The 20079-nt window shown below is 45.5% G+C and overlaps 1 protein-coding gene across 2 annotated transcripts in view; it reads right to left on the bottom strand.

The window, feature by feature from the left end:
• Positions 1-887: 887 nt before the first annotated feature.
• MTA3 (metastasis associated 1 family member 3) overlaps positions 888-20079 on the bottom strand; it is a 138859-nt gene continuing 119667 nt past the window's right edge. For both annotated transcript variants that reach the window (XM_032239420.1, XM_032239421.1), the window contains exon 14: positions 888-4463. In XM_032239420.1, coding sequence (XP_032095311.1) covers positions 4438-4463 — 26 coding nt within the window. In that variant the 3' untranslated portion in view covers positions 888-4437. The remainder of the gene's footprint in view (positions 4464-20079) is intronic.

Here is a 20079-nt window from a genome sequence, read left to right as displayed (position 1 = left end):
CGCCTGTAACCCCAGCACTTTGGGAGGCCAAGGCGGGCAAATTACCTGAGAACAAGAGTCCAAGACCAGCTTGGCCAACATGATGAAACCTCCGTCTCCATTAAAAATACAAAAATTAGCCAGATGTGGTGGCGTGCACCTGTAGTCCCAGCTACTCGGGAGGCTGAGACATGAGAATTGCTTGAACTCCGGATGTGGAGGTTGCAGTGAATCAAGATTGCGCCACTGCACTCCAGCCAGGGTGACAGAGCAAGACCCTGTCTGAAAAAAAAAAAAAGAAAGAAAAAGGAAAAAAGAAGCTCAGTGTCTCCTTTTAAGAAAATCTTTCACAAAGCCCAGCAAACAAGAGTCACAAATATGCATACTTCACAAACACAGGCTGGAGGGGTCCCAAGTGAGCCAAGCTTCACCTTCCCCTCTAATGATCTTGGCACGGCACTGAGAGTCTATACAAACAGGCAGCCAAACAGAAACCCTATGCCGGGGCAAGCAGCCTTCCTCAGCGCACCATCCAAACCCCAGCACCCGTCCCCACAACGCAGCACTGGCCACAGCAGCGGGGAAAGGCTGCCTATTGCACCTTCTACCTCCAGGCACTGGGTCAAAGGCCTCCTACTGGAGTGACCTGACTTTGTGAAACCTCCATGTCCCCAGGATGTGGCTTATGAGATAGCAAAAGAAGATGCAGACCCTGGGGAAAGGCCTCTGGGAGTCTCAGTGCAGCTGGGGCACAGCAGAACCAACTGGCCTGGCCTATTACCTCCCCAGGGCCCTCGGAGCTCAAGGTTCTGAAACAAGGACCCCTTGATGCTGATGCCGGGCCTCGGGGTGCACACACAGTCTTGCACCGGAGCTACCATCCCAGTAAAGAACAGTATCAACCAGGCAACATTTCCAGGAATTTATTGGAAACACAATACAAATTGGTTAGTAGATGGCATCTTCTCACAGACAGACAGTCCACACTGTGGTATCATGCTCAGAACGGATTATCCTGGGGAAACACTCATGAGCACGGTGGTGCTCTGGGTTAGCTTCCCTGGTGGGGAAAATCAGAGACGCGGTACAGAGGAACAGGAGGGGTGGACAGAAAACTGGGACAGGGCTTTCCGGGGGGGAATGGTGAGGAGGGGTTGCTAACTGGGTAAATTCCCCCAAAGGAAAACAGGGACAACAGTAAAGAATAAAGGCTTCCCCCTCCCTCCCCAAAGCTGTTTCCTCTCTAGGCAGAGTAAAATAGAATCTCCAAAAACCTAGGGGGCAGCTCGTCTGCCTCCCCTCACCAGGGGCTTAGGACAGCAGTGGGGCATGAACACCAGACTCGGACAGGACACCGAGTACACTGAGGCCATGCGCAGCCCCCCACCTGCTCTGCTGTGCTCTGCTGTGCTCTGCATGGTGACAGGCTGACCTAGGAGGTCGCTGGTCCCAGGCTCCCAGGGCAGCTGCTTCCAGCTGGGTTTAACTATTGTGGGGCACCTGCAGGATTCTGGAGGCCAAGAGGAGGAGAGAGGCCAGGCCCCCTCTCTCCGCCCAGGGGATGTTTCTGACAGGAACCACGCTCTCAAGGCTCCAGCTCCCACCAGACAGGTCCGCAGTGCGGCAGGTCCCCCAGTGGCCTTGGCCCCGGGCTCTGGTGACCACATCCTCCCATGGTGCCCAGCCAGTCTCAGGGTGGGGGAAGTTGCTGTTGCTGTTCCCCACCTCTGGGGTGCTCCTCACTCCCCTGTTTTGCCTCTCAGCTTTTCTTCTTGTGTGCTAAACAAATCTCTAGATGAAAACCCCAGTTTAAGATCCACTTTCCTGGTTGGGCCCTGAGCGATGGAAACTGGGCCGTGCACAAGGGGAATGGTGAAGGGCAGGCTGAACACTTCCGGCAACACCCTCTGGTCAGCCCTCCTCTATTGCGCACCTTTAAGAAGTGAAGTGTGGGCAGGCGCTCACTAAGCTGCAGGGGGAGACGCCCTGCAGGGCCAGTGTCCTCACCCCAGGGGCATGTCTGCTGGGGGCTGTGCAGACAGCCTCCGCACGTCCATCCATGTGTTCACTGAACCACAGTGACATGCCACTGACACATAGCAGCGATATGGTGGACCCAGAAAGGGAGCAGGTGGCTGGGAAACCCTCTCAGCACCAAATGCTTAGAACGGCAAAGGCACAAACTAGAGGCGCCTTGGCATCCTTCCTCCATTGCCTGAGGGATTCTGTCAGAACGAGGGGGCAGTTTCCAGAGACAAAGGGAGAGCGTGGTGTCTTAGTCAACATCGTCCTCCTTGGAGGATGGGACTGCAGAACCACGAGCTTTACTAACAAGGGGAAGGAAAAGCCCTCTTGGCACATGTGGCCCGAACAAGCTGCACTTTTCCCAAAGCCTATGCCAACTGGGTAGACAAGAGAGGCTCCCTGCTCCTCCTTCAGACCTGGACTGACACCCTGTCTCCAAATCTCTTGGGCCCGGATGAGAGGCCTCTCCCAAAACGCAGAGAAAATGAAGCTGGCAGCTGAGTCACGGCTAACTAATTGTTTCCAGAATCTGCAGTCACCATTTAATAGGGATTCAGAAAGAAAGTGAAAGGGTGAAGAAATTATTTCCCCTTCTGGGTCCAAGAACAACAATGAATCCAGAGCAGGGCACAGACAAACAGCTTTCCTGTGTCTTTTTCTTTACAGAAGAAACCCCCCACATGATGTGGCACTTGGAGAGCCAGTGGCTCCTCCTCCCAGGCCTTTGCTGAAGGGACCCCTCAGTGGGAAACCTGAGGAGAATGCCTGCCACCTCTACCGATCTCACCAAATGCCTCTGACACAGGGCCCACCCTCGGGGCCCCAAGCCAAGACCCAGCACAGCTCCAAGAGTGGGTGGTGGTGGAAACGTCCCATGATCGCCCTTGCAGAAGCCTAAGATGAGAACCAACTCCTCCTCAGAACAGGAGCTGAGATGTCTGCAAAACCGCCCTCCACCTCACACACCACGCTCTCTGCCGAGCGGAGCCCAGCCTCCGAGGACACAGACATTGTTATCCTTACTGTGCCACCTCCTCCTTCCCAGGGGGTCAGTTCAATTGCAGCCACTCTGTCCTGCAGCAGCCTGCAACGACCCGGCTATTAGGGCCTCTCGTATCTGCCATCCAGCTGCCTCCTAGTAACTCCAGAGATGGCTGGAGGTCAGACTCCGGTTGTCTTTCCTGGGACTGTGACCCTGTGCCCCATGGCCCGTGCCTGCAAACAGAGAGCAGGAGAGTTGCCAGCCTCACATCTGCTCAGGGAGCGCATCAGGCGCTGAGCTATTCCTGTCCTTGCAGCTGCCAGCACAGAGCAGCTGAGTGGCCAACTGTGATGCCACCAAGGGCTGGTGCTGAGGGCAGGAGGGAAATGCAAAGAGCCCAAGCCAGTAGGGCGGACAGGTCCCCCAGGCCTAGGCCACACGTACTCACAGGATGTTGGGCCGGAGGGGTGGGGGCCACAGGGTTGACCACACAGACTCATACCCAAAAACACAGCTCTCTCACTCCACACCCCTAGGCCAAACAGAGTCTGTTAGCTTAAAATAAAACTAGGTCATTTGTGACCTGCTGAAGGACCCACCTGGCAGCAGTTCTTCATCAGCTGGTTCGGCTGCAAGGGAACAGGGGCAGTAAGCAAATGGCTTGTCACAGTGATACACACGCTTGGCACTTTTAACACCTGCTCTTGCTGGAGCTGTTTGGACCAAGCAGAGCCGAGCAGAACACCAGCTTCTCTCCAACAACAACACACAGATGATGAGTTTAACAGGCTTATCTTTTGTCAGAACCTCGGGTAATCCTGTTCCTTGGAGGAGTTGGAGGGAGGGTCACACATAGGAATGCAGGGAGTAAACAACAAATTCCCCCATTTCAAAAAAATAAAATGTATGAAGCCTACCGAGAAAAAGCTGAGTGACAGTAACAGCAAGGACAGGGAAATACCATGAACCGCATAAACACTGGCACATTTCTTAAGAAAAATCCATTCAGAAAGATGCTGTGGCCCTCCTGTACATATTTAGTAACTATACAGCATAAGACTGAGCTGAGCGGACACATGCGGGGCAGCAGCGGCTCTGAGCTCACAGCAGCCCCACTGCCAAGCAGCCGCTGTTGCTGGGTGGGGCACAGGGCACTGGAGAAGGGAGGAGGTGGAGGGGTTCCCTCAGCCCCTCAATTCTCAGCAGGTCTCGCTCCGGAACAGCGAGGTCTCTGACAAGAAAGCAAGGTGCCGCTGATCCACACGTGGAGACACAGGATTTGGAACGTGCACTCCCACGGTTCCTTCCCCGCCCCATTGCGTCTCCATGGATGCACAGAGGTCTCCCACTGAAATGTACTGGGAGTGGGGCTGCCTCCTTCCCAGGCACGACTGTGAACATCAGCAGGACAGTGCAGCAAATCTTGGATTGTAGAATTAATCAGGGAAAGCTCAGTCTGACACACAGCACGTGAGTTCTAGAAAAGGGAAGAAAGAGGGTGAAGGTTAAGTCCTGACAGTGGAGGCAAGATGAAAGGGAGGATGGACTCAGCCCTCCCGCCAGCATCAGAGCCTTCAGGGAAAGGAGGTTCAGCAGTAAGGCAAATAAAAGCTCATGATAAGGCCAGGTGTGGTGGCACACGACCATGATCCCAGCACTGTGGGAGGCCCAGGCCAGTAGATGGCTTGAGGCCAGAAGTTCAAGACAGCCTGGACAACACAGCAAGATTCTGTCGCTACAAAAGTAAAAATTAAAAATTAGCCGGGTGTGGCGGTGCATGCCTGTAGTCCCAGCTACTCAGGAGGCTGAGGTGGGAGGACTGCTTGAGCCTGGAAAGCCAAGGCTGCAGTGAGCTGTGATCGCACCACTGCACTCCAGCCCAGGCGACACAGCAAGACCCGGTCTCAAAAAAAAAGGTGGGGGGCTCACACTGCTGTTTAAAGCTGGATCAAAGGGAAAGTTTAACTAAGGCCAAGAAAATATATAATTGAAAGGATATTAAAAGCTGGGTTTTGAATAGGCCATGTAGTGGTCACTGGAAAGGCGCTACAGTACACCAGGCAAGAGAAGAGACTTCACGGAACCTCTCTGACAGATACAAAGGAATGGGGAACACAGTTGGCTGGGTGGAGGCACGATCTCATCTGAGCTCATCATAATTAATCATAATGATGTGGGCACCCAGAGGCTATGAACACATTTCTTGTAGGAGGGGAGTGAACCTCACTCTCCCACAGTGTCAGGAACTATTCCTATGCCCCTCACTCCCACCCCCTCCGCTTCCCTGAAAACCTTCAACTCTGACCATCTGGAGACTACAGCAGAAACCAGTAAATGAAAAAGCAGAAGTGGCCTGCAAACTGCTTCATCACAGTGTTGTATTACTCAGAAAGCTGTGAAAGCTTTCACTTAGTTATTAGGAAAGTGGCTAGGAAGGAAGTGGGGTTGTTTGCTGAGAAGGAATAAGATGCTCGGATATCCTCTGACCCAGGCGCTCCCAGGAAAGGATCCAGCGATGCTCACCGTCACAGCCGCAGAGCATGCTGAGGAAGGGCTGCCGGATGGAACAAAGCTGTGCCTTCACTTCATGAGCTTTTCTAGGCCAGGGAAAATACATGTACCCAGCTTGGTATTTGATATGAGCTCAGCAAATATGTGTTAAATAAAGGCGCAGATAAATTCAGTGTAGGAATCAGGCTAACCTTACTTTATTGAACAAACTGTAGGTTATATAACTGCCTTATTTAACCTTCAGCAGAACCTTGGGAGTGTCAGAAAGGTTAAGAACTTGCTCAAAGTGACACAGTAAGTAAGATGAGGAGTCAAGATTTGAATTTAGATGTTAATTTGTGTCGTTTGTCCTACTACACCAAGCTGCTCATTTTCCATCTAGCCCAGTGTTCTGCTAACAGCCCAGTAAGAGCATCCTGACCTCCTCAGTGTCTATACGGAAGGTTATGTATGTGTCAGTGTCTCTTAGGAGCTGCTCTCTCTTTTTGTATTTAGTGGAGCAAGAGCTCTGTCATTCATCTGTCTAAGCTCTTAAGGAATTAAACCACCTATCAAAAGAGCTGCTTTTAATAGTTTCCCAAGTTTCTAACCTGCCATGGTAAACTGTGCTTTTAGTTGTGCCAAACTTGCCTGCTGCAGTTTCAGAAACAACCCTCTCCTCCTAGCATCTCAGGTTCAGGTGCCCAGGCTCCAATCTGCCTTTCCCACCCACCCAGGCCACCTCTCTGTATTCTGGGCTGAAGAATCCCAGTACTTACTACCTGCCCTTATAAGGTTATCACTTCCCTCACCCCTGCTCAGAGCTTCCCCAGATCCTCTGCATTTCCTTGAAGCAGGAACAAGAGCCAGATACAGAGACTCAGCACAGTAGCACAGGCACAGAACCCAAAGAAAAGGTCTATATCCATTCTTGGTCTCCTTCCTAGACCATGATGTAGCCCAAATCCTTTCTCTTTTTGTTTACTTATTCTCAAAAGTATTAATATATATTTGCCACTTTGCTGTATACTAACTATGACTGACAGGTACTTATTTGTTTTTTGGGGTTTTTTTGGCAAAATTTTCCCTAATGGTTTGACTACTCAGAAGTACTTGAAGTCCATGGACTTAGAGATTCTGCACTCAAATCAACCAATGCAATGAAAGCAACCTCTTTTGAGGTTCAAGAAGCTGGCTTCTGAGTTAGTTTCCTTCCCTTCTGAAAATCAAAGAAACCACATCAGAATTTTAGAGGTTGGAAAGCAGAAAAATGAGTGATAATAAACTATGCACTCAAGAAAGCCGGACTTGAAGCTTCAGTGTGGAAAGCTGAGGACCCAGTTTGTCCAGAGAACCCTCAAAGGGCTCATGAAATGACATCAGGTACCTCTGGAAGTAGGGGAGGGGATTGAAGCAAAGAAGAGTTAAAGGCTCTTTGAGAAACTGCTGGACCCCAAGAAGCTCTCCTGACTCCATGTCATCAGGCAACTGTCTACGTCCCACCAGTCAGGACATTTATTTTCTGAAGAGGACAAAATGGAGTTTCAGGCCTAGGGGACACTAGGCACCAGGCACAGCTAAGGACAAGGCTACAATTCTAGTATAGAGAAATTGAGTGAACATATGTCTACTGAACGGTGAGGCTCCAGCCTTCTTCCCATGGAGCTCTCAGCAGGCAGGTAAACAAACCTTTATCCTCTGGGGAACAGATAGGAAGAAACTTCTCTGGGGAATCTGACAACCCCGTGAGAAGAGACCTAAATAAACTGGCACTTATCATCCAAACACCAGGCCAACCTGATTACCCTACTGTGAAATGCACTACAGGCTCTGTCAAGTACAAGCACAGAACTTTCACTCTGATTTTTAATCTCCTATTTTTAAACATTATTGGACAACAGAGGTCACCAGGGAAAAAAAAAACAAAACAAAAAACCTCTAACACAAGTGTTAGAGACCAAACAACAAATGATCAACAGAAGAACACAAATTGGAAGAAACAGACTATTCATAGAGAAGAAAACTTAAAAAACCAACATTGCCAGGTGAGGTGGCTCATGCCTTTAATCCCAACACTTTGGGAAGCCAAAGCAGGCAGATCACAAGGTCAAGAGATTGAGACCATCCTGGCCAACATGGTGAAACCCCGTCTTTACTAAAAATATAAAAATTAGCTGGGTGTGGTGGTGCATGCCTGTAATCCCAGCTACTTGGGAGGCTGAGGCAGGAGAATCACTTGAATCCAGGAGGCGGAGGTTGTAGTGAGCTGAGATTGAGCCACTGCACTCCAGCCTGGCAACAGAGTGAGACTCGGTCTAAACACACACAAACACACACACACACACACACACACACACAATCATTAATACCTCAGAGAAGGCCAGGAGCAGTGGCTAACGCCTGTAATCCCAGCACTTTGGGAGGCCGAGGCAGGTGGATCACAAGGTCAAGAGATCGAGACTATCCTGGCCAACATAGTGAAACCCCATCTCTACTAAAAATACAAAAAAATTAGCTGGACACGGTGGTGCATACATGTAATCCCAGCTACTCACGAGGCTGAGGCAGGAGAATTGCTTGAACCTGGGAGGCAGAGGTTATAGTGAGCCGAGAACGCACCATTGCACTCCAACCCAAGCGACAGAGCAAGACTCTGTTTCAAAAATGCAATAAAGTAATTTTCTTAATAAGGAACAACTGTTTGAAAGTACTAGTGAGCAACCAAAATGAGGCAAAAATTGGAGGGGCTATGAACCTAGAAAAAGGTGAGACAAGGCAAGAAAATGTGAGACAAGATGAGAGCCACTCTTAAGTGTCTTCCCTGTGAGCACGTTCATGCAATACAAGATGAAAATAGCCCAGGCAGAAAGCCAGAGTCTAACTGGGCTGAGGAAACAGAGGTCAGAGTTTGAGGCAGCCAATGCAGCTGGAAATTGAGACAGGTGATCCTGCAGAGGAAGGAGACACAGAAAGGGAGCCCTCAAATCTACATACAAACTCCCCTCACATTATTTGCTGATTTCTGAACTATGGGTGAGATTCCCAGGAGCCCAGTGGAAAACATCAGCTAGAAGGCTCAAAGAGCTGAGCAGTAACTTCAGGAGCTGTCCAGTGCTGGGAAGACAGAATTTGAGTTCAAGTTTTGTGAAGTTAGAGGGGACTGGTAAACAACTTGTTCTTTCCATTGAAATCCCATGGGACTAAGGACAAACTTGAAATAGGTAAGGCTTAATAAAGCTTTAAATCAAGACTCCACAAAATCAAAGTGATCCACCAATGTAACTCCTTGCTAGAACAAAACTTACCACTCTGCAGAGGAAAATAACAGAATACTGAGTCTCTGTAACTCATCATGTCTAAAGTATATGCATTTAAAAATGATTAGACATAGCCAGGTGCAGTGGCTCACACCTGTAATCCCAGCACTTTGGGAGGCTGAGGCAGGTGGATCACCTGAAGTCAGGAGTTGGAGACCAGCCTGGCCAACATGGTGAGACCCCCGTCTCTAATAAAAAGGCAAAATTAGCCGGGCATGGTGGCACATGCCTGTAATCCCAGCTACTCAGGAGGCAATGCTGGAGAATCACTTGAACCAGGAGACAGGGATTGCAGTGAGCTGAGATTGCACCATTGCACTCCAACCTGGGCAACAAGAGCGAAACTCAGTCTCAAAAAATAAATAAATAAAAATTTTAAAAAGATTAGACACGAGAAACAAGAAAATGCAACTCATAATCAAAAGAAAAAACAGTCCATAGATTAATGGATAATTAAGATGTTAGAATTAGCAGATATGGACAAATATTTACTATAAACGTGCTAAAGAATCTATAGAAAAAGATGAATATAATGGGTGACAAGATGGAGAATTTTAGAAGTATAACTAAATGGAAATCTGAAAACTGAAAAAGGCAAAATCTAAAATGAAAAATGTGTTGGATGGGACTAATAGCAGATTTGATACTGTAGAAGGAGGAATCAGTGAACTTGAAGACAGAATGCTAAAAATCATCCAAAATGACAAATAGAGTACACAATGTATGATTCCGTTTATATATAATTCTAGAAAATATAAATGAATCTATAGTGGCAAAAAACACATCAGTGGTCACCTGGGGGTGAGGTAGGGGAGATGGGGAGGGCAGGTGGGAGGATTAGAATGGGGTACAAGAAAACTTTTAGGGGTGATGAATAAGTTTATTATTTTGATTGTGGTGATGGTTTCCTGGTGTATATATTTCAAAACATATTAAATTATATATTTTAATAATATATAGTTTACCAAATGACAATGATATCTTAATCAATATTTAAAATGGTATTGAAAAATGGCTGTATAGGTATAATGTAGATACTGAAATGTAAAAAATGGTAATGAAAAATGGCTTTATAGGTGTGATATAAACAAGCACTATGGGAGTTATAGAATAGCTCATTATATTTTGGTCAAGAAGAGAGATTCTGTTTTCTGAGGCCTGCTCTTGAGGCTTTAGGAGCCCCAACAGTGTAACAAGCACTATGGGAGTGAAGAGCCAGGAATTTCCATTGCACTTGTTATACTGTTGGGGCATCTTAAAGCTTTAAGAGCAGGCCTCAGAAAACAGGATCTCTCTCCTTGACCTTCTCCTGCCCCCCTTTCGCCTGCTCCTTTTTCTCCCCAAGGCAGACCTTAGAAACCAAAAATATATGCTAATCTTCCCCACTGCCTTTCTGTCTTGGAGCTCTGACCTACTTTGTCGGTCATAAGACCCTCATTTCAGAAGGGGTCCTGCCTCCAGGAGGAAGGAATGCTGCACAGAGAGGTCAAGAAGAATCTGAACATGGGGCCAGCTGCGGTGGCTCACGCCTGTAATCCCAGCACTTTGGGAGGCTAAGGTGGGCAGATGACCTGAGGTCAGGAGTTTGAGACCAGCCTGGCCAACAGGGGAAAACCTCGTCTCTACTAAAAATACAAAAATTAGCTGGGCATGGTGCCGTGTGCCTGTGGTCCCAGCTACACAGGAGGCTGATAAGAGAATCACCTGAACTCGGGAGATGGAGGTTGCAGTCAGCTGAGATCACACCACTGCATTCCAGCCTGGGTGACAAAGTGAGACTCCATCTCAAAAAAAAAAAAAAAAAGAAGAATCTGAACAGACAAGACTTGTTGGGTGTGCCCCCTCAGTCTATTTGTATCGGATTATACCTTTTTGTCCAATCACATTTCTACATGGTTGTTAATCATGCCTAATCAGTGAAGTCTCCATAAAAGCCTCAAGAGGGTGGTTTGGAGAGCTTCTGGAGAGCTGAACGTGTGGAGATTCCTGGAGGGTGGTGTGCCCAGGGAGGTCCTGGAAGGTACATACCCCTTTCTCATATGCCTCGTCCTATGCAACTCTGCATCTAATTTGTCGTATATCCTTCATAATAGATAGGTAAACATGTTTCCTCCTGTTCTACATCTACTCTAGCATATTAATTGAACTCAAGGAGGACATTAAAATTCTAAATACAAATATACACAATAACATAATTTTTTAGTACATGAATCCCTGATTTATAGCCAGCTGGTCAGAATCACAGGGAAAACAGCATGGGGCTTGTGACTGGCACTAGAAGTTGGGTGGCAGTCTTGTAGGGCTGGGTGAGAATCTATAGGTTCTGACACTCTCCAGGTAGACAGTGTCAGAACTGAATCGGAGGAAAAATCTCCACACATTTGGTCACAGAAGTCTTCTGTGTCGATTGCTGTTCAGTGAGAGAATATAAAAATAAGCAACCGCTCTGAGTTTGTTTTTTCCCCTTAATGGGGTTTTAAAAATCTGTGCTGGAACAACATATGCCGACTTTAGAGATTAAGAATCATTCTATTTCAAGTTTAATAAAACCAGAAAAAAGTTCATCAAAAAACCTAAATATCAGGGAAAAATAAAGAAAACTGGTGTCACCATATTAAAATCAGACAAAGATTCCAAGACAAGGAGTATTAACAGAGATAAAGAGGACCATTTCAAAAGGACATTAAAATTCTAAATACAAATATACACAATAACATAATTTTTTAATACATGAAGCAAAAATCAACAAACTAAAAGGAGAAACAGACACATCTGGTTGGCATATAAAGTTGAAAAAGTCTCAGCTGGGAGCAGTGGCTCACTCCTATAATCCTGGTACTTTGTTTGGGAGGCTGAGGCAGGAGAATGGCTTAAGGCCAGGAGTTCGAGACCAGCTTGGGCAACATAGTGAGAACCTTCCCCCCACTGCCATCTCTATAAAAATAAATTTTAAAAACTACTTTTTTTTTTTTTTTTTAGCGTAGTTTCGCTTTTGTTACCCAGGCTGGAGTGCAATGGCGCGATCTCGGCTCACCGCAACCTCCGCCTCCTGGGTTCAGGCAATTCTCCTGCCTCAGCCTCCTGAGTAGCTGGGATTACAGGCACACACCACCATGCCCAGCTAATTTTTGTATGTTTAGTAGAGACGGGGTTTCACCATGTTGACCAGGATGGTCTCGATCTCTTGACCTCGTGATCCACCCGCCTCGGCCTCCCAAAGTGCTGGGATTACAGGCTTGAGCCACCGCGCCCGGCCCTAAAAACTACTTTTAAAAAAGGTTGAGAAAGTCTTCCAGAAAGTAGAATAAAAAGACAGAGATGACAAGCTAGAAAGAAACAATAAGAAAATCAGAGGGCCAGTCCAGGAGGTGCAAACAATAGCCCGCCCATTTTTTCCTGCTGAATATTCAGTTCCAGATGACTTAAATGTGGTCAGCCCTATTTTCCCAAACACTTACTCTTGGTCTTGCTCACTGGCTGTTCTAGAGGGATTCACTCAGTTAAGCTGGAGTCAGAACATTACATAAAAGGTCTTCTCAGATCTCTTCTTTGGGAAACTCCATCTAACAAAGTTAACTTCAAGTCTGCACTTCGGTTTTACATTCATCACTTTTTAACGTTCATTTATATGTTAATAGTTGCTGATAAAAATAAATATTTGGCTGATAGAGGAAAATGAATAGATTATAACTCAGATGTTTTCTGAGCTTAGAGTGCTCTGTCATGTGGAAGGGAAAACAGAAAACAGTGAAATAAAATAACAGTGAGCAGGGCTGAGAAGCTTAAAATGAACCCAGTGGAGGTTTCCAAATCAACTAGACTGTGACAAATCCTTCCATTTCCACTGCCCTGGGGGCTCTGCAAATTCGGAAGGCTTCTCCTCACTTCTTCACTAGGACCTGAACAGATTGCTCAGACGGATGCCTAAATCAATGGGTTTCTGGGGTTGTTCTTTACTTCCCTGGGGTGTCAAGATCCATTATCATACTGATATCCCAATGGCTTTCTCAGACAGTTGTGCCTGCTCTTTTGATGGATGAGTCAAACCTCTTGTAAGTCAAATCCTCTTCTCAGATGCTTAATCCCCTCCCTCTGTTGTCTCCTTCCCTTTCCTTTCCCAGACATCTACTCTTTCTCCCAAAACATGTGAGACCTAGCTCTCAAGTCAGAGCTATACTTTCCTTCTCAGAGGTCACCTTCTGCAAGTCACTGAGAATGAAGGAAGCGGGAATAGAGGGACAGGTTAGTTTAAAAAATCGTCAGAGACACTTATTGAGGAGGTAGTGAACCATGGACTGCCATCACTCTTCTAGGGCTTCCATTGTGCTGAGAGGGTCTCACGTGTAAGCCTCTTAGGGGCTCACACACTAGTGCTTCCCTCAGAGACATGATAGAAGTACTCTCTGGGAGAAGCTGTGATATCAGTAAACCCAGGAATCGTCCCAGGGGTGGCTAATTTGGCATCCTTCTAGAATACTCCAAAACACCAAGTTATTGACTACTTATGCTTAATGCACTTGGATCTGTCTTCCTCATGGCTTCAGAGGTGGAGAGATCATCTGCTGCCCTCAGACAATGCTTCAGTAGTCCTGAAACTCTCTCAATACATAAGGTGTTCCACTATATTACTTCCCATTCAGTAACCCCAGGGGCATAATAGTCCTCTATAAAATATTTTTTTTGAATCTCAAAGGTTTTAAAAATATATTTAACCAGGTTATGACACTACACTTTGAGACAAGGAGGGCAGAGGTAAGTCAAGGGACCCTTGAGTTCTTCCAGAGACAATGTTTTAAAAGATTTTTTTAAACTGCAGTCTTTTGAAATGGCATGAATTTTTGACAGAAGGCAGCCTGGGCCTAAGCATGCCTAGGAGTGCCATCAGCTGTCCCCGGCAGTTTATTTTTATTGGAATTTGTGAAGACAGCAGATGCATTCCCAGAGCTCACTCACTGGTACAATGGCTCTCACCACCACCCATTTCCCAGGGTTGGGATGCCAACAGTTAGAATTGTTGAGTCACTGATTTCAGATACAAGTTGTCAGAAGGACAATCTTCACACTCCAGATCATAATATTGTACTTACAGAGGCATCTACATTAGATACCCTCTTCATGGGAGACTCAAAAATGGTATTACTCAATGCAGAAAACAAATAAGAAAAATAACCAGATCTACAGTGCACTCACATGCCCTAGGGGAAATAAGCCAGAGGAGGGCAGGTTAAACAGGGGTTTATTGTACAATTCATCACTTTCCCTGGCTCAGATACCCTGACTCTGTCCCACCAAAAACTCACCTCTCTTCTGAGTCTGTTGTTGACATGCTGAGTCCTGCTTTAGTACCCCTGGGACAAAAGCCATGTCATTTTGGAAAAAGGCTAAGAGTACCTCCAACCGATGGTCTGTATCACTTCCCAAGAAGTCTTTCTCAAGGTCCCCATCTGATAAAGACTGAGACAGCAGGCAATCGCCTTGTCCCTGTGCATTGGAATGGAAGATCTGCTGACTGAACAAAGCAAGCAGCTGTCACTGCAGAAAGAACCAAGGGCATCTTCCTAAGGGCCAAGAGAGGATGGGAGGCCTGTACAGACCATCTACCTTTCTTTTCTTCAGGATTCTTTTGATTCAGCCTTCACTCTGAGTAAGATTCTCCTGTCTCAGGGTCAGGATATTCCATCTCCTCTACTGTAGGGTCTCTGATAGAAGAGACCCCATAAACCTAATTTCCTGCCTTTAATGATCCTCAAAATAACTTAATCCAAGGGCAGTTCCTCTTTATAGATACTGGGGCCCTCTAATTTACAAATATCCACTGGAACATAACTATCTACCTTCAAGCAAATCTGTAAGTCATATTTTGAAAACCATACTTTTAGGTAAGAAATAAATACAGTTATAAAGAAGGTACTGATATATTATCCATATATAATTCTCAGGATTATAAATATGGTTGATATCTTAGAAATTTTCCAAATATAACTTTAATAGAAGCTATTCTTTAAGGCAGAGATAGAATCTTAACACTTCATGAATATCTACCAGGAGTCAGAGACTATGCTGGGAATAGGATATAATTTGATTTAAATATATTTCACTTTTAGGTGATTCTGTGAATTTTCTCTTCTTTTTTTCCTCTCTCTCCCCAATACTAACAATATAGCTCCTATGTCTCAACTTCCAGAAAAATAAAGTTCCTATGCCCCAACTTTCATATTTGGTATAACGGCAGACGAGGCTTACACAGTCAGAAAATGATGGCGAGGGGTTTTATTAGAAAGTGATGGCTTCGGCCGGGCATGGTGACTCGTGCCTGTAACCCTAGCACTTTGGGAGGCTGAGGCAGGCAGATGACCTAAGGTCAGGAGTTCGAGACACACCTGGCCAATATGGTGAAATCCTGTCTCTATTAAAATACAAAAATTAGCCAGGTGTGGTGATGGATGCCTGTAGTCCCAGCTACTCAGGAGACTAAGGCAGGAGAATTGCTTGAACACAGTGGCAGAGGTTGCAGTGAGCTGAGATCGAGCCACTATACTCCGGCCTGGGCAACAGGGCGAGTCTCCGTCTCAAAAAAATAGTGACGGCTTTAGGGTCTGAGCAAAGAAAAATATCCACTGTATTTCTCTACACATTTGCAAACATATACCCATTTCCTATACAAAGAAAATATGAACATCTCCTACGTACAGGAATGTGTAGTTTTATTAAGCTTTGCTTTATTGAGCTTCACAGACACTGTGCTTTTTAAAAAATTGAAGCCTTGTGGCTACTCTGCAATGAGCAAGTCTGCTGAGGCCATTTTTCCAGCAGTGCATGCTCACTCCATGTCTCTGTGTCACATTTTGATAATTCTTACAATAACTCAAGCTTTTTCTTGATTACATCTGTTATGGTGATCTGTAATCAGTGATCTTTAACGTTATTATTATAGTTGTTTTGGTCCACAAACCACGCCCGTATAAGATGCCAAACTTAGTTGATAAATGTTTGTGTTCTTTCTTGAGTGGAGCTCTGAAAAAAAAATTTTAATAAAAAAATAAATGTTGTGGGCCGGGCGCGGTGGCTCAAGCCTGTAATCCTGGCACTTTGGGAGGGCGAGGCGGGTGGATCACGAGGTCAAGAGATCGAGACCATCCTGGTCAACATGGTGAAACCCCGTCTCTACTAAAACTACAAAAAATTAGCTGGGCATGGTGGCGCGTGCCTGTAATCCCAGCTACTCAGGAGTCTGAGGCAGGAGAATTGCCTGAACCCAGGAGGCGGAGGTTGCAGTGAGCCGAGATCGTGCCATTGCACTCCAGCCTGGGTAACAAGAGCGAAATTCCGTCTCAAAAAAAAAATAAATTAAATAAATAAATAAATAAATGTTGTGTATCGTCTGACTGCTCCCAGTGACTGTCCCTTCCCTGTCATTTTCCCTCTCCTTGAGCACCTCTATTCTCTGAGACAGAAGAATATCAAAATTAGGCCAGTTAATAGCCTTATAATGGCTTGTAAGTGTTCAAGCAAAAAGAAGGGTCACATATCTCCACTTTAAATCAAAAGCGAGAAATGATGAGCCTTCATGAAGAAGGCATGTCGAAAGCCAAGAGAGGTTGAAAGCCAGGCCTCTTGAAACAGTTAACCAAATGGTGAATGCAATTGGAAAAGTTCTTGGAAGAAAAGAGTGCTACTCCAGTGAACACATGAATGATACAAAAGCAAAACAATCTTATTACTGATAAGGAGAAAGTAGCCTCAGTAGAGACCAAACCAGCAACAACATTCCCTTAAGCTAAAGCCTAATCCAGAGCAGAGCCCTAACTCTCTTCAATTCTATGAAGACAGAGAGGTGAGGAAGCTGGAGAAGAAAAGTTTGAAGCTAGTAGAGATTGGTTCATGGGTTTAAGGAAAGAAGCCTTCATTGTAACATAAAAGAGCAAGTAATGCAGCAAGTGCTGACGCAGAAGCTGCAGCAAGTTATCTAGATCTAGATAAGATCACTGATGAAGGCAGCTACACTAAATAACAGATTTTCAATGTAGACAAAATAGCCTCATACTGGAAGAAGATGCCATCTAGGACTGTCACAGCTAGAGAGGAGAAGCCAATGCCTTCAAAGCTTCAAAGGACAGGCTGACTCTCTCATTAGAGGCTAATGCAAATAGTGACTTTTTAAAGTTGAAGCCAATGGTCATTTGCCATTCCAAAAATCACAGAGCCCATAAGAATTACGCTAAATAGCCAGGCAGGGTGGCTCACACCTGTAATTCCAGCACTTTGGGAGGCCAAGGCGGGCCAATCACCTGAGATAGGAGTTTGAGACCAGCCTGGCCAACATGGTGAAACCCTGTCTCTACTAAAAATACAAAAACTAGCTGGGCATGGTGGTGCACACGTGTAATCCCAGCTACTCAGGAGGCTGAGGCAAGAGAACTGCTTAAACCCGGGAGGTGGAGATTGCAGTGAGCTGAGATCGCACCACTGCACTCCAGCCTGGGTGACAAAATAAGACTCCATCTAAAAAAAAAAAAAAAAAAAGAATTATGCTAAATCTATTCTGCCTATGCTCTATAAATAGAACAACAAAGCCTAAATGACAGCACATCTGTTTACAGCATGATTTACTAAATATTTTAAACCCACTGTTGAGACCTACCGCTTAGGGGAAAAAAAATTCATTTCAAAATATAACTGCTCATTGACAAGGCAACTGGTCACCCAAGAGCTCTGATGGAGCTCTGATGGAGTACAAGGCATTGAATGTTGTTTTCATGTCTGCTAGCACATCTATCATCCGTTCTGAGATGGATGAATTGATGGAGGAATGAATGGATTCATTCATTCATCATTCACTTGAGACAGGGTCTTGCTTTGTCTCCCAGGCTGGAGTGCAAATGGCATGGCTCCCTGTAGCCTCAATCTCCTGGGCTCAAGTGATCTTCCCACCTCAGCCTCCTGAGTAGCTGGGACTACAAGTATGTGCTACCATGACTGGCAAATTTTTGTGTTTTTTGTAGAGACAGGGTTTCGCTATGTTGTCCTGGCTGGTCTTGAACTCTTGGACTCAAGTGATCTACCTGTCCTGGCCTCCCAAAGTGCTGGGACTATAGGTATAAACCATCATGCCCAGCCAAGGAGTAAGTTTAACTTTCAAGTCTTATTTGGAAAATACATTTTGTAAGGCTATACCTGCCTTATCTGGGCAGTCAACTGAAAACCTTCTAGAAACAACTCACATTTCCAGATGCCATTAGAACATTAGAAATTCATGGGAGGAGGTCAAAATATAATACTAACAGGAATTTGGAAGAAATTGATTCCAACCCTCATGAATAACTCTGAAGGGCTTAGGACTTCAGTGGAGGAAGTAATGCAGATATGGTGGACATAGCAGAAGAGCTAGAATGAGAAGTGGAGCCTGAAGATATGACTGAATTGCTACAATCTCATGATCAAACTTGAACAGATGAGTAGTTGCTTCTTATGGACGAACAATGAAAGTGGTTTCTTAAGATGAGAGCTACTCCTGGTGAAGATGCTGTGAACATTGTTGAGATGAAAATAAAGAATTTAGAATATTATATAAACTTAGTTGGTAAAGCAGCAGCAGAGTTTGAGAGGATTGACTCCAATTTTGAAAGAAGTTCTACTGTGGATAAGATACTATCAAAGAGCATCACATGCCACAAATAAATCTTTCGTGAAAGGAAAAGTCCATTGATGTGGCAGATGTCAATATGGTCTTATTTTAAGAAACTGTCACAGCCACCCTCAGCTTCAGCAACCACCATCCTGATCAACAGTGGCCATGAAAATTGAGGGAAGACCTTCCAAAGGTCTTCCCTCAATTTTGATGAGACAAAAAGATTATGACTCACAGAAGGCTCAGATGATCATTAGCTTTTTTTTTTTTTAGCAATAAAGTATCTTAAAAATTAAGATATGTACATTGTTATTTTATACATAATGCTATTGCACACTTAATAGACTGTAGTATAGTGTAAGCCTAACTAATGTTTGTTTAGAGAAAAGGTCTCACTCTGTTGCCCAGGCTTGGGTGCAGTGGTGCAATCTTGGCTCACTGCAGCTCCAACCTCCCAGTCTCAAATGACCCTCCCACCTCAACCTCCCAAGTAGCTAGGACGACAAGCACATGCCACTGTAATCGGCTAATTTTTATGTTTTTTGTAGGGACAAGGTTTCACCATGCTGCCCAAGCTGATCTCAAACTCCTGGGCTCGGGCAATCTACCCACCTTGGCCTCCCAAAGTATTGGGATTACAGGTATGATGGCAATCATACCCAGCCAACATAGCTTTATATGCACTGGGAAACCAGAAAATGCATGTGACTTGCTTTATTGTGATATTAGCTTTATTGCAGTGGTCTTGAACTGAACTCACAGTATCTCTGAGGTATGCTTGTAAATGCTATACTCAATATACAAATCTGGGCCTGTATTTATCCAGTGGAAAAAAACACTAGATTTGAAGTTCAGATCCCATTGTTTCTCGGTTTTGGGGTTCAGGGGAGCCCTCAGTTCCCCTGAGAGGACGTTTCTCCAGGTTCTTGGTCTGTCACTCCCCCAAGAATGGGAGAGGAGACCTCGCACAGCACAGTGCACTCATAAAAGTAAATGCTGGACTCAAAAGTGTTTGTAGAAAGTGATTTATTTAAGTAGAGAAAGAGAAACAGGAGGAGGGAGAAAGAAACAGCTAATTCTCACACTGAATGACAGAATCCAGGAAAATGGAATCCGGGAGAGGAAAGCTTCACACTGAGCGGAAGGGAACAGAGAGAGAGATGGAGTTTAGGAGGGGAAGACAGGCTTCCACTAGGGAGTGTGGAAGGGGACTCCAGAGGGAAAATCCAGGAGAGAGAAAGATGGCTTCCACAAAGGGCGTGTTCATGGAAGAGGATCCAAACATGAAGTCTGAAGGGGTGTGGAAGAAGGGGACTTTTAACCTAGAAGGAACCCCCACCTTCTCCAAGTTCTCTGGCAAATGAAAGGTGTTCCTTGGAACTTCCACTGGAATGATTGACCTTTGGTTTTTTTCCCATGCCCACAGAAATTAAAACAGAGACTGTTAAATCTTCCAGATGGAGAGAGATGGGAGGGGGGCATGGCACTGGGAAATTCTTGCCCTTAAAACTATGCCCCCTTGTGGACCTGGAAAGAGGACACCTTCCCTCACCATCTCTGCTACTTTTTAAGCAAAGTGACTTTGGGCAAATTCTTTAACTTTCTTTTTTTTTTTTTCTTTTTTTTTTTTTTTTTGAGGCGGAGTTTCGCTCTTGTTA

This window comes from Sapajus apella, unplaced genomic scaffold, assembly GCF_009761245.1.
Source record: "Sapajus apella isolate SASKATOON/1434 unplaced genomic scaffold, GSC_monkey_1.0 scaffold44, whole genome shotgun sequence".
Taxonomy (NCBI): Eukaryota; Metazoa; Chordata; class Mammalia; order Primates; family Cebidae; genus Sapajus; species Sapajus apella.
This window is presented reverse-complemented; position numbering and strand designations above follow the sequence as displayed.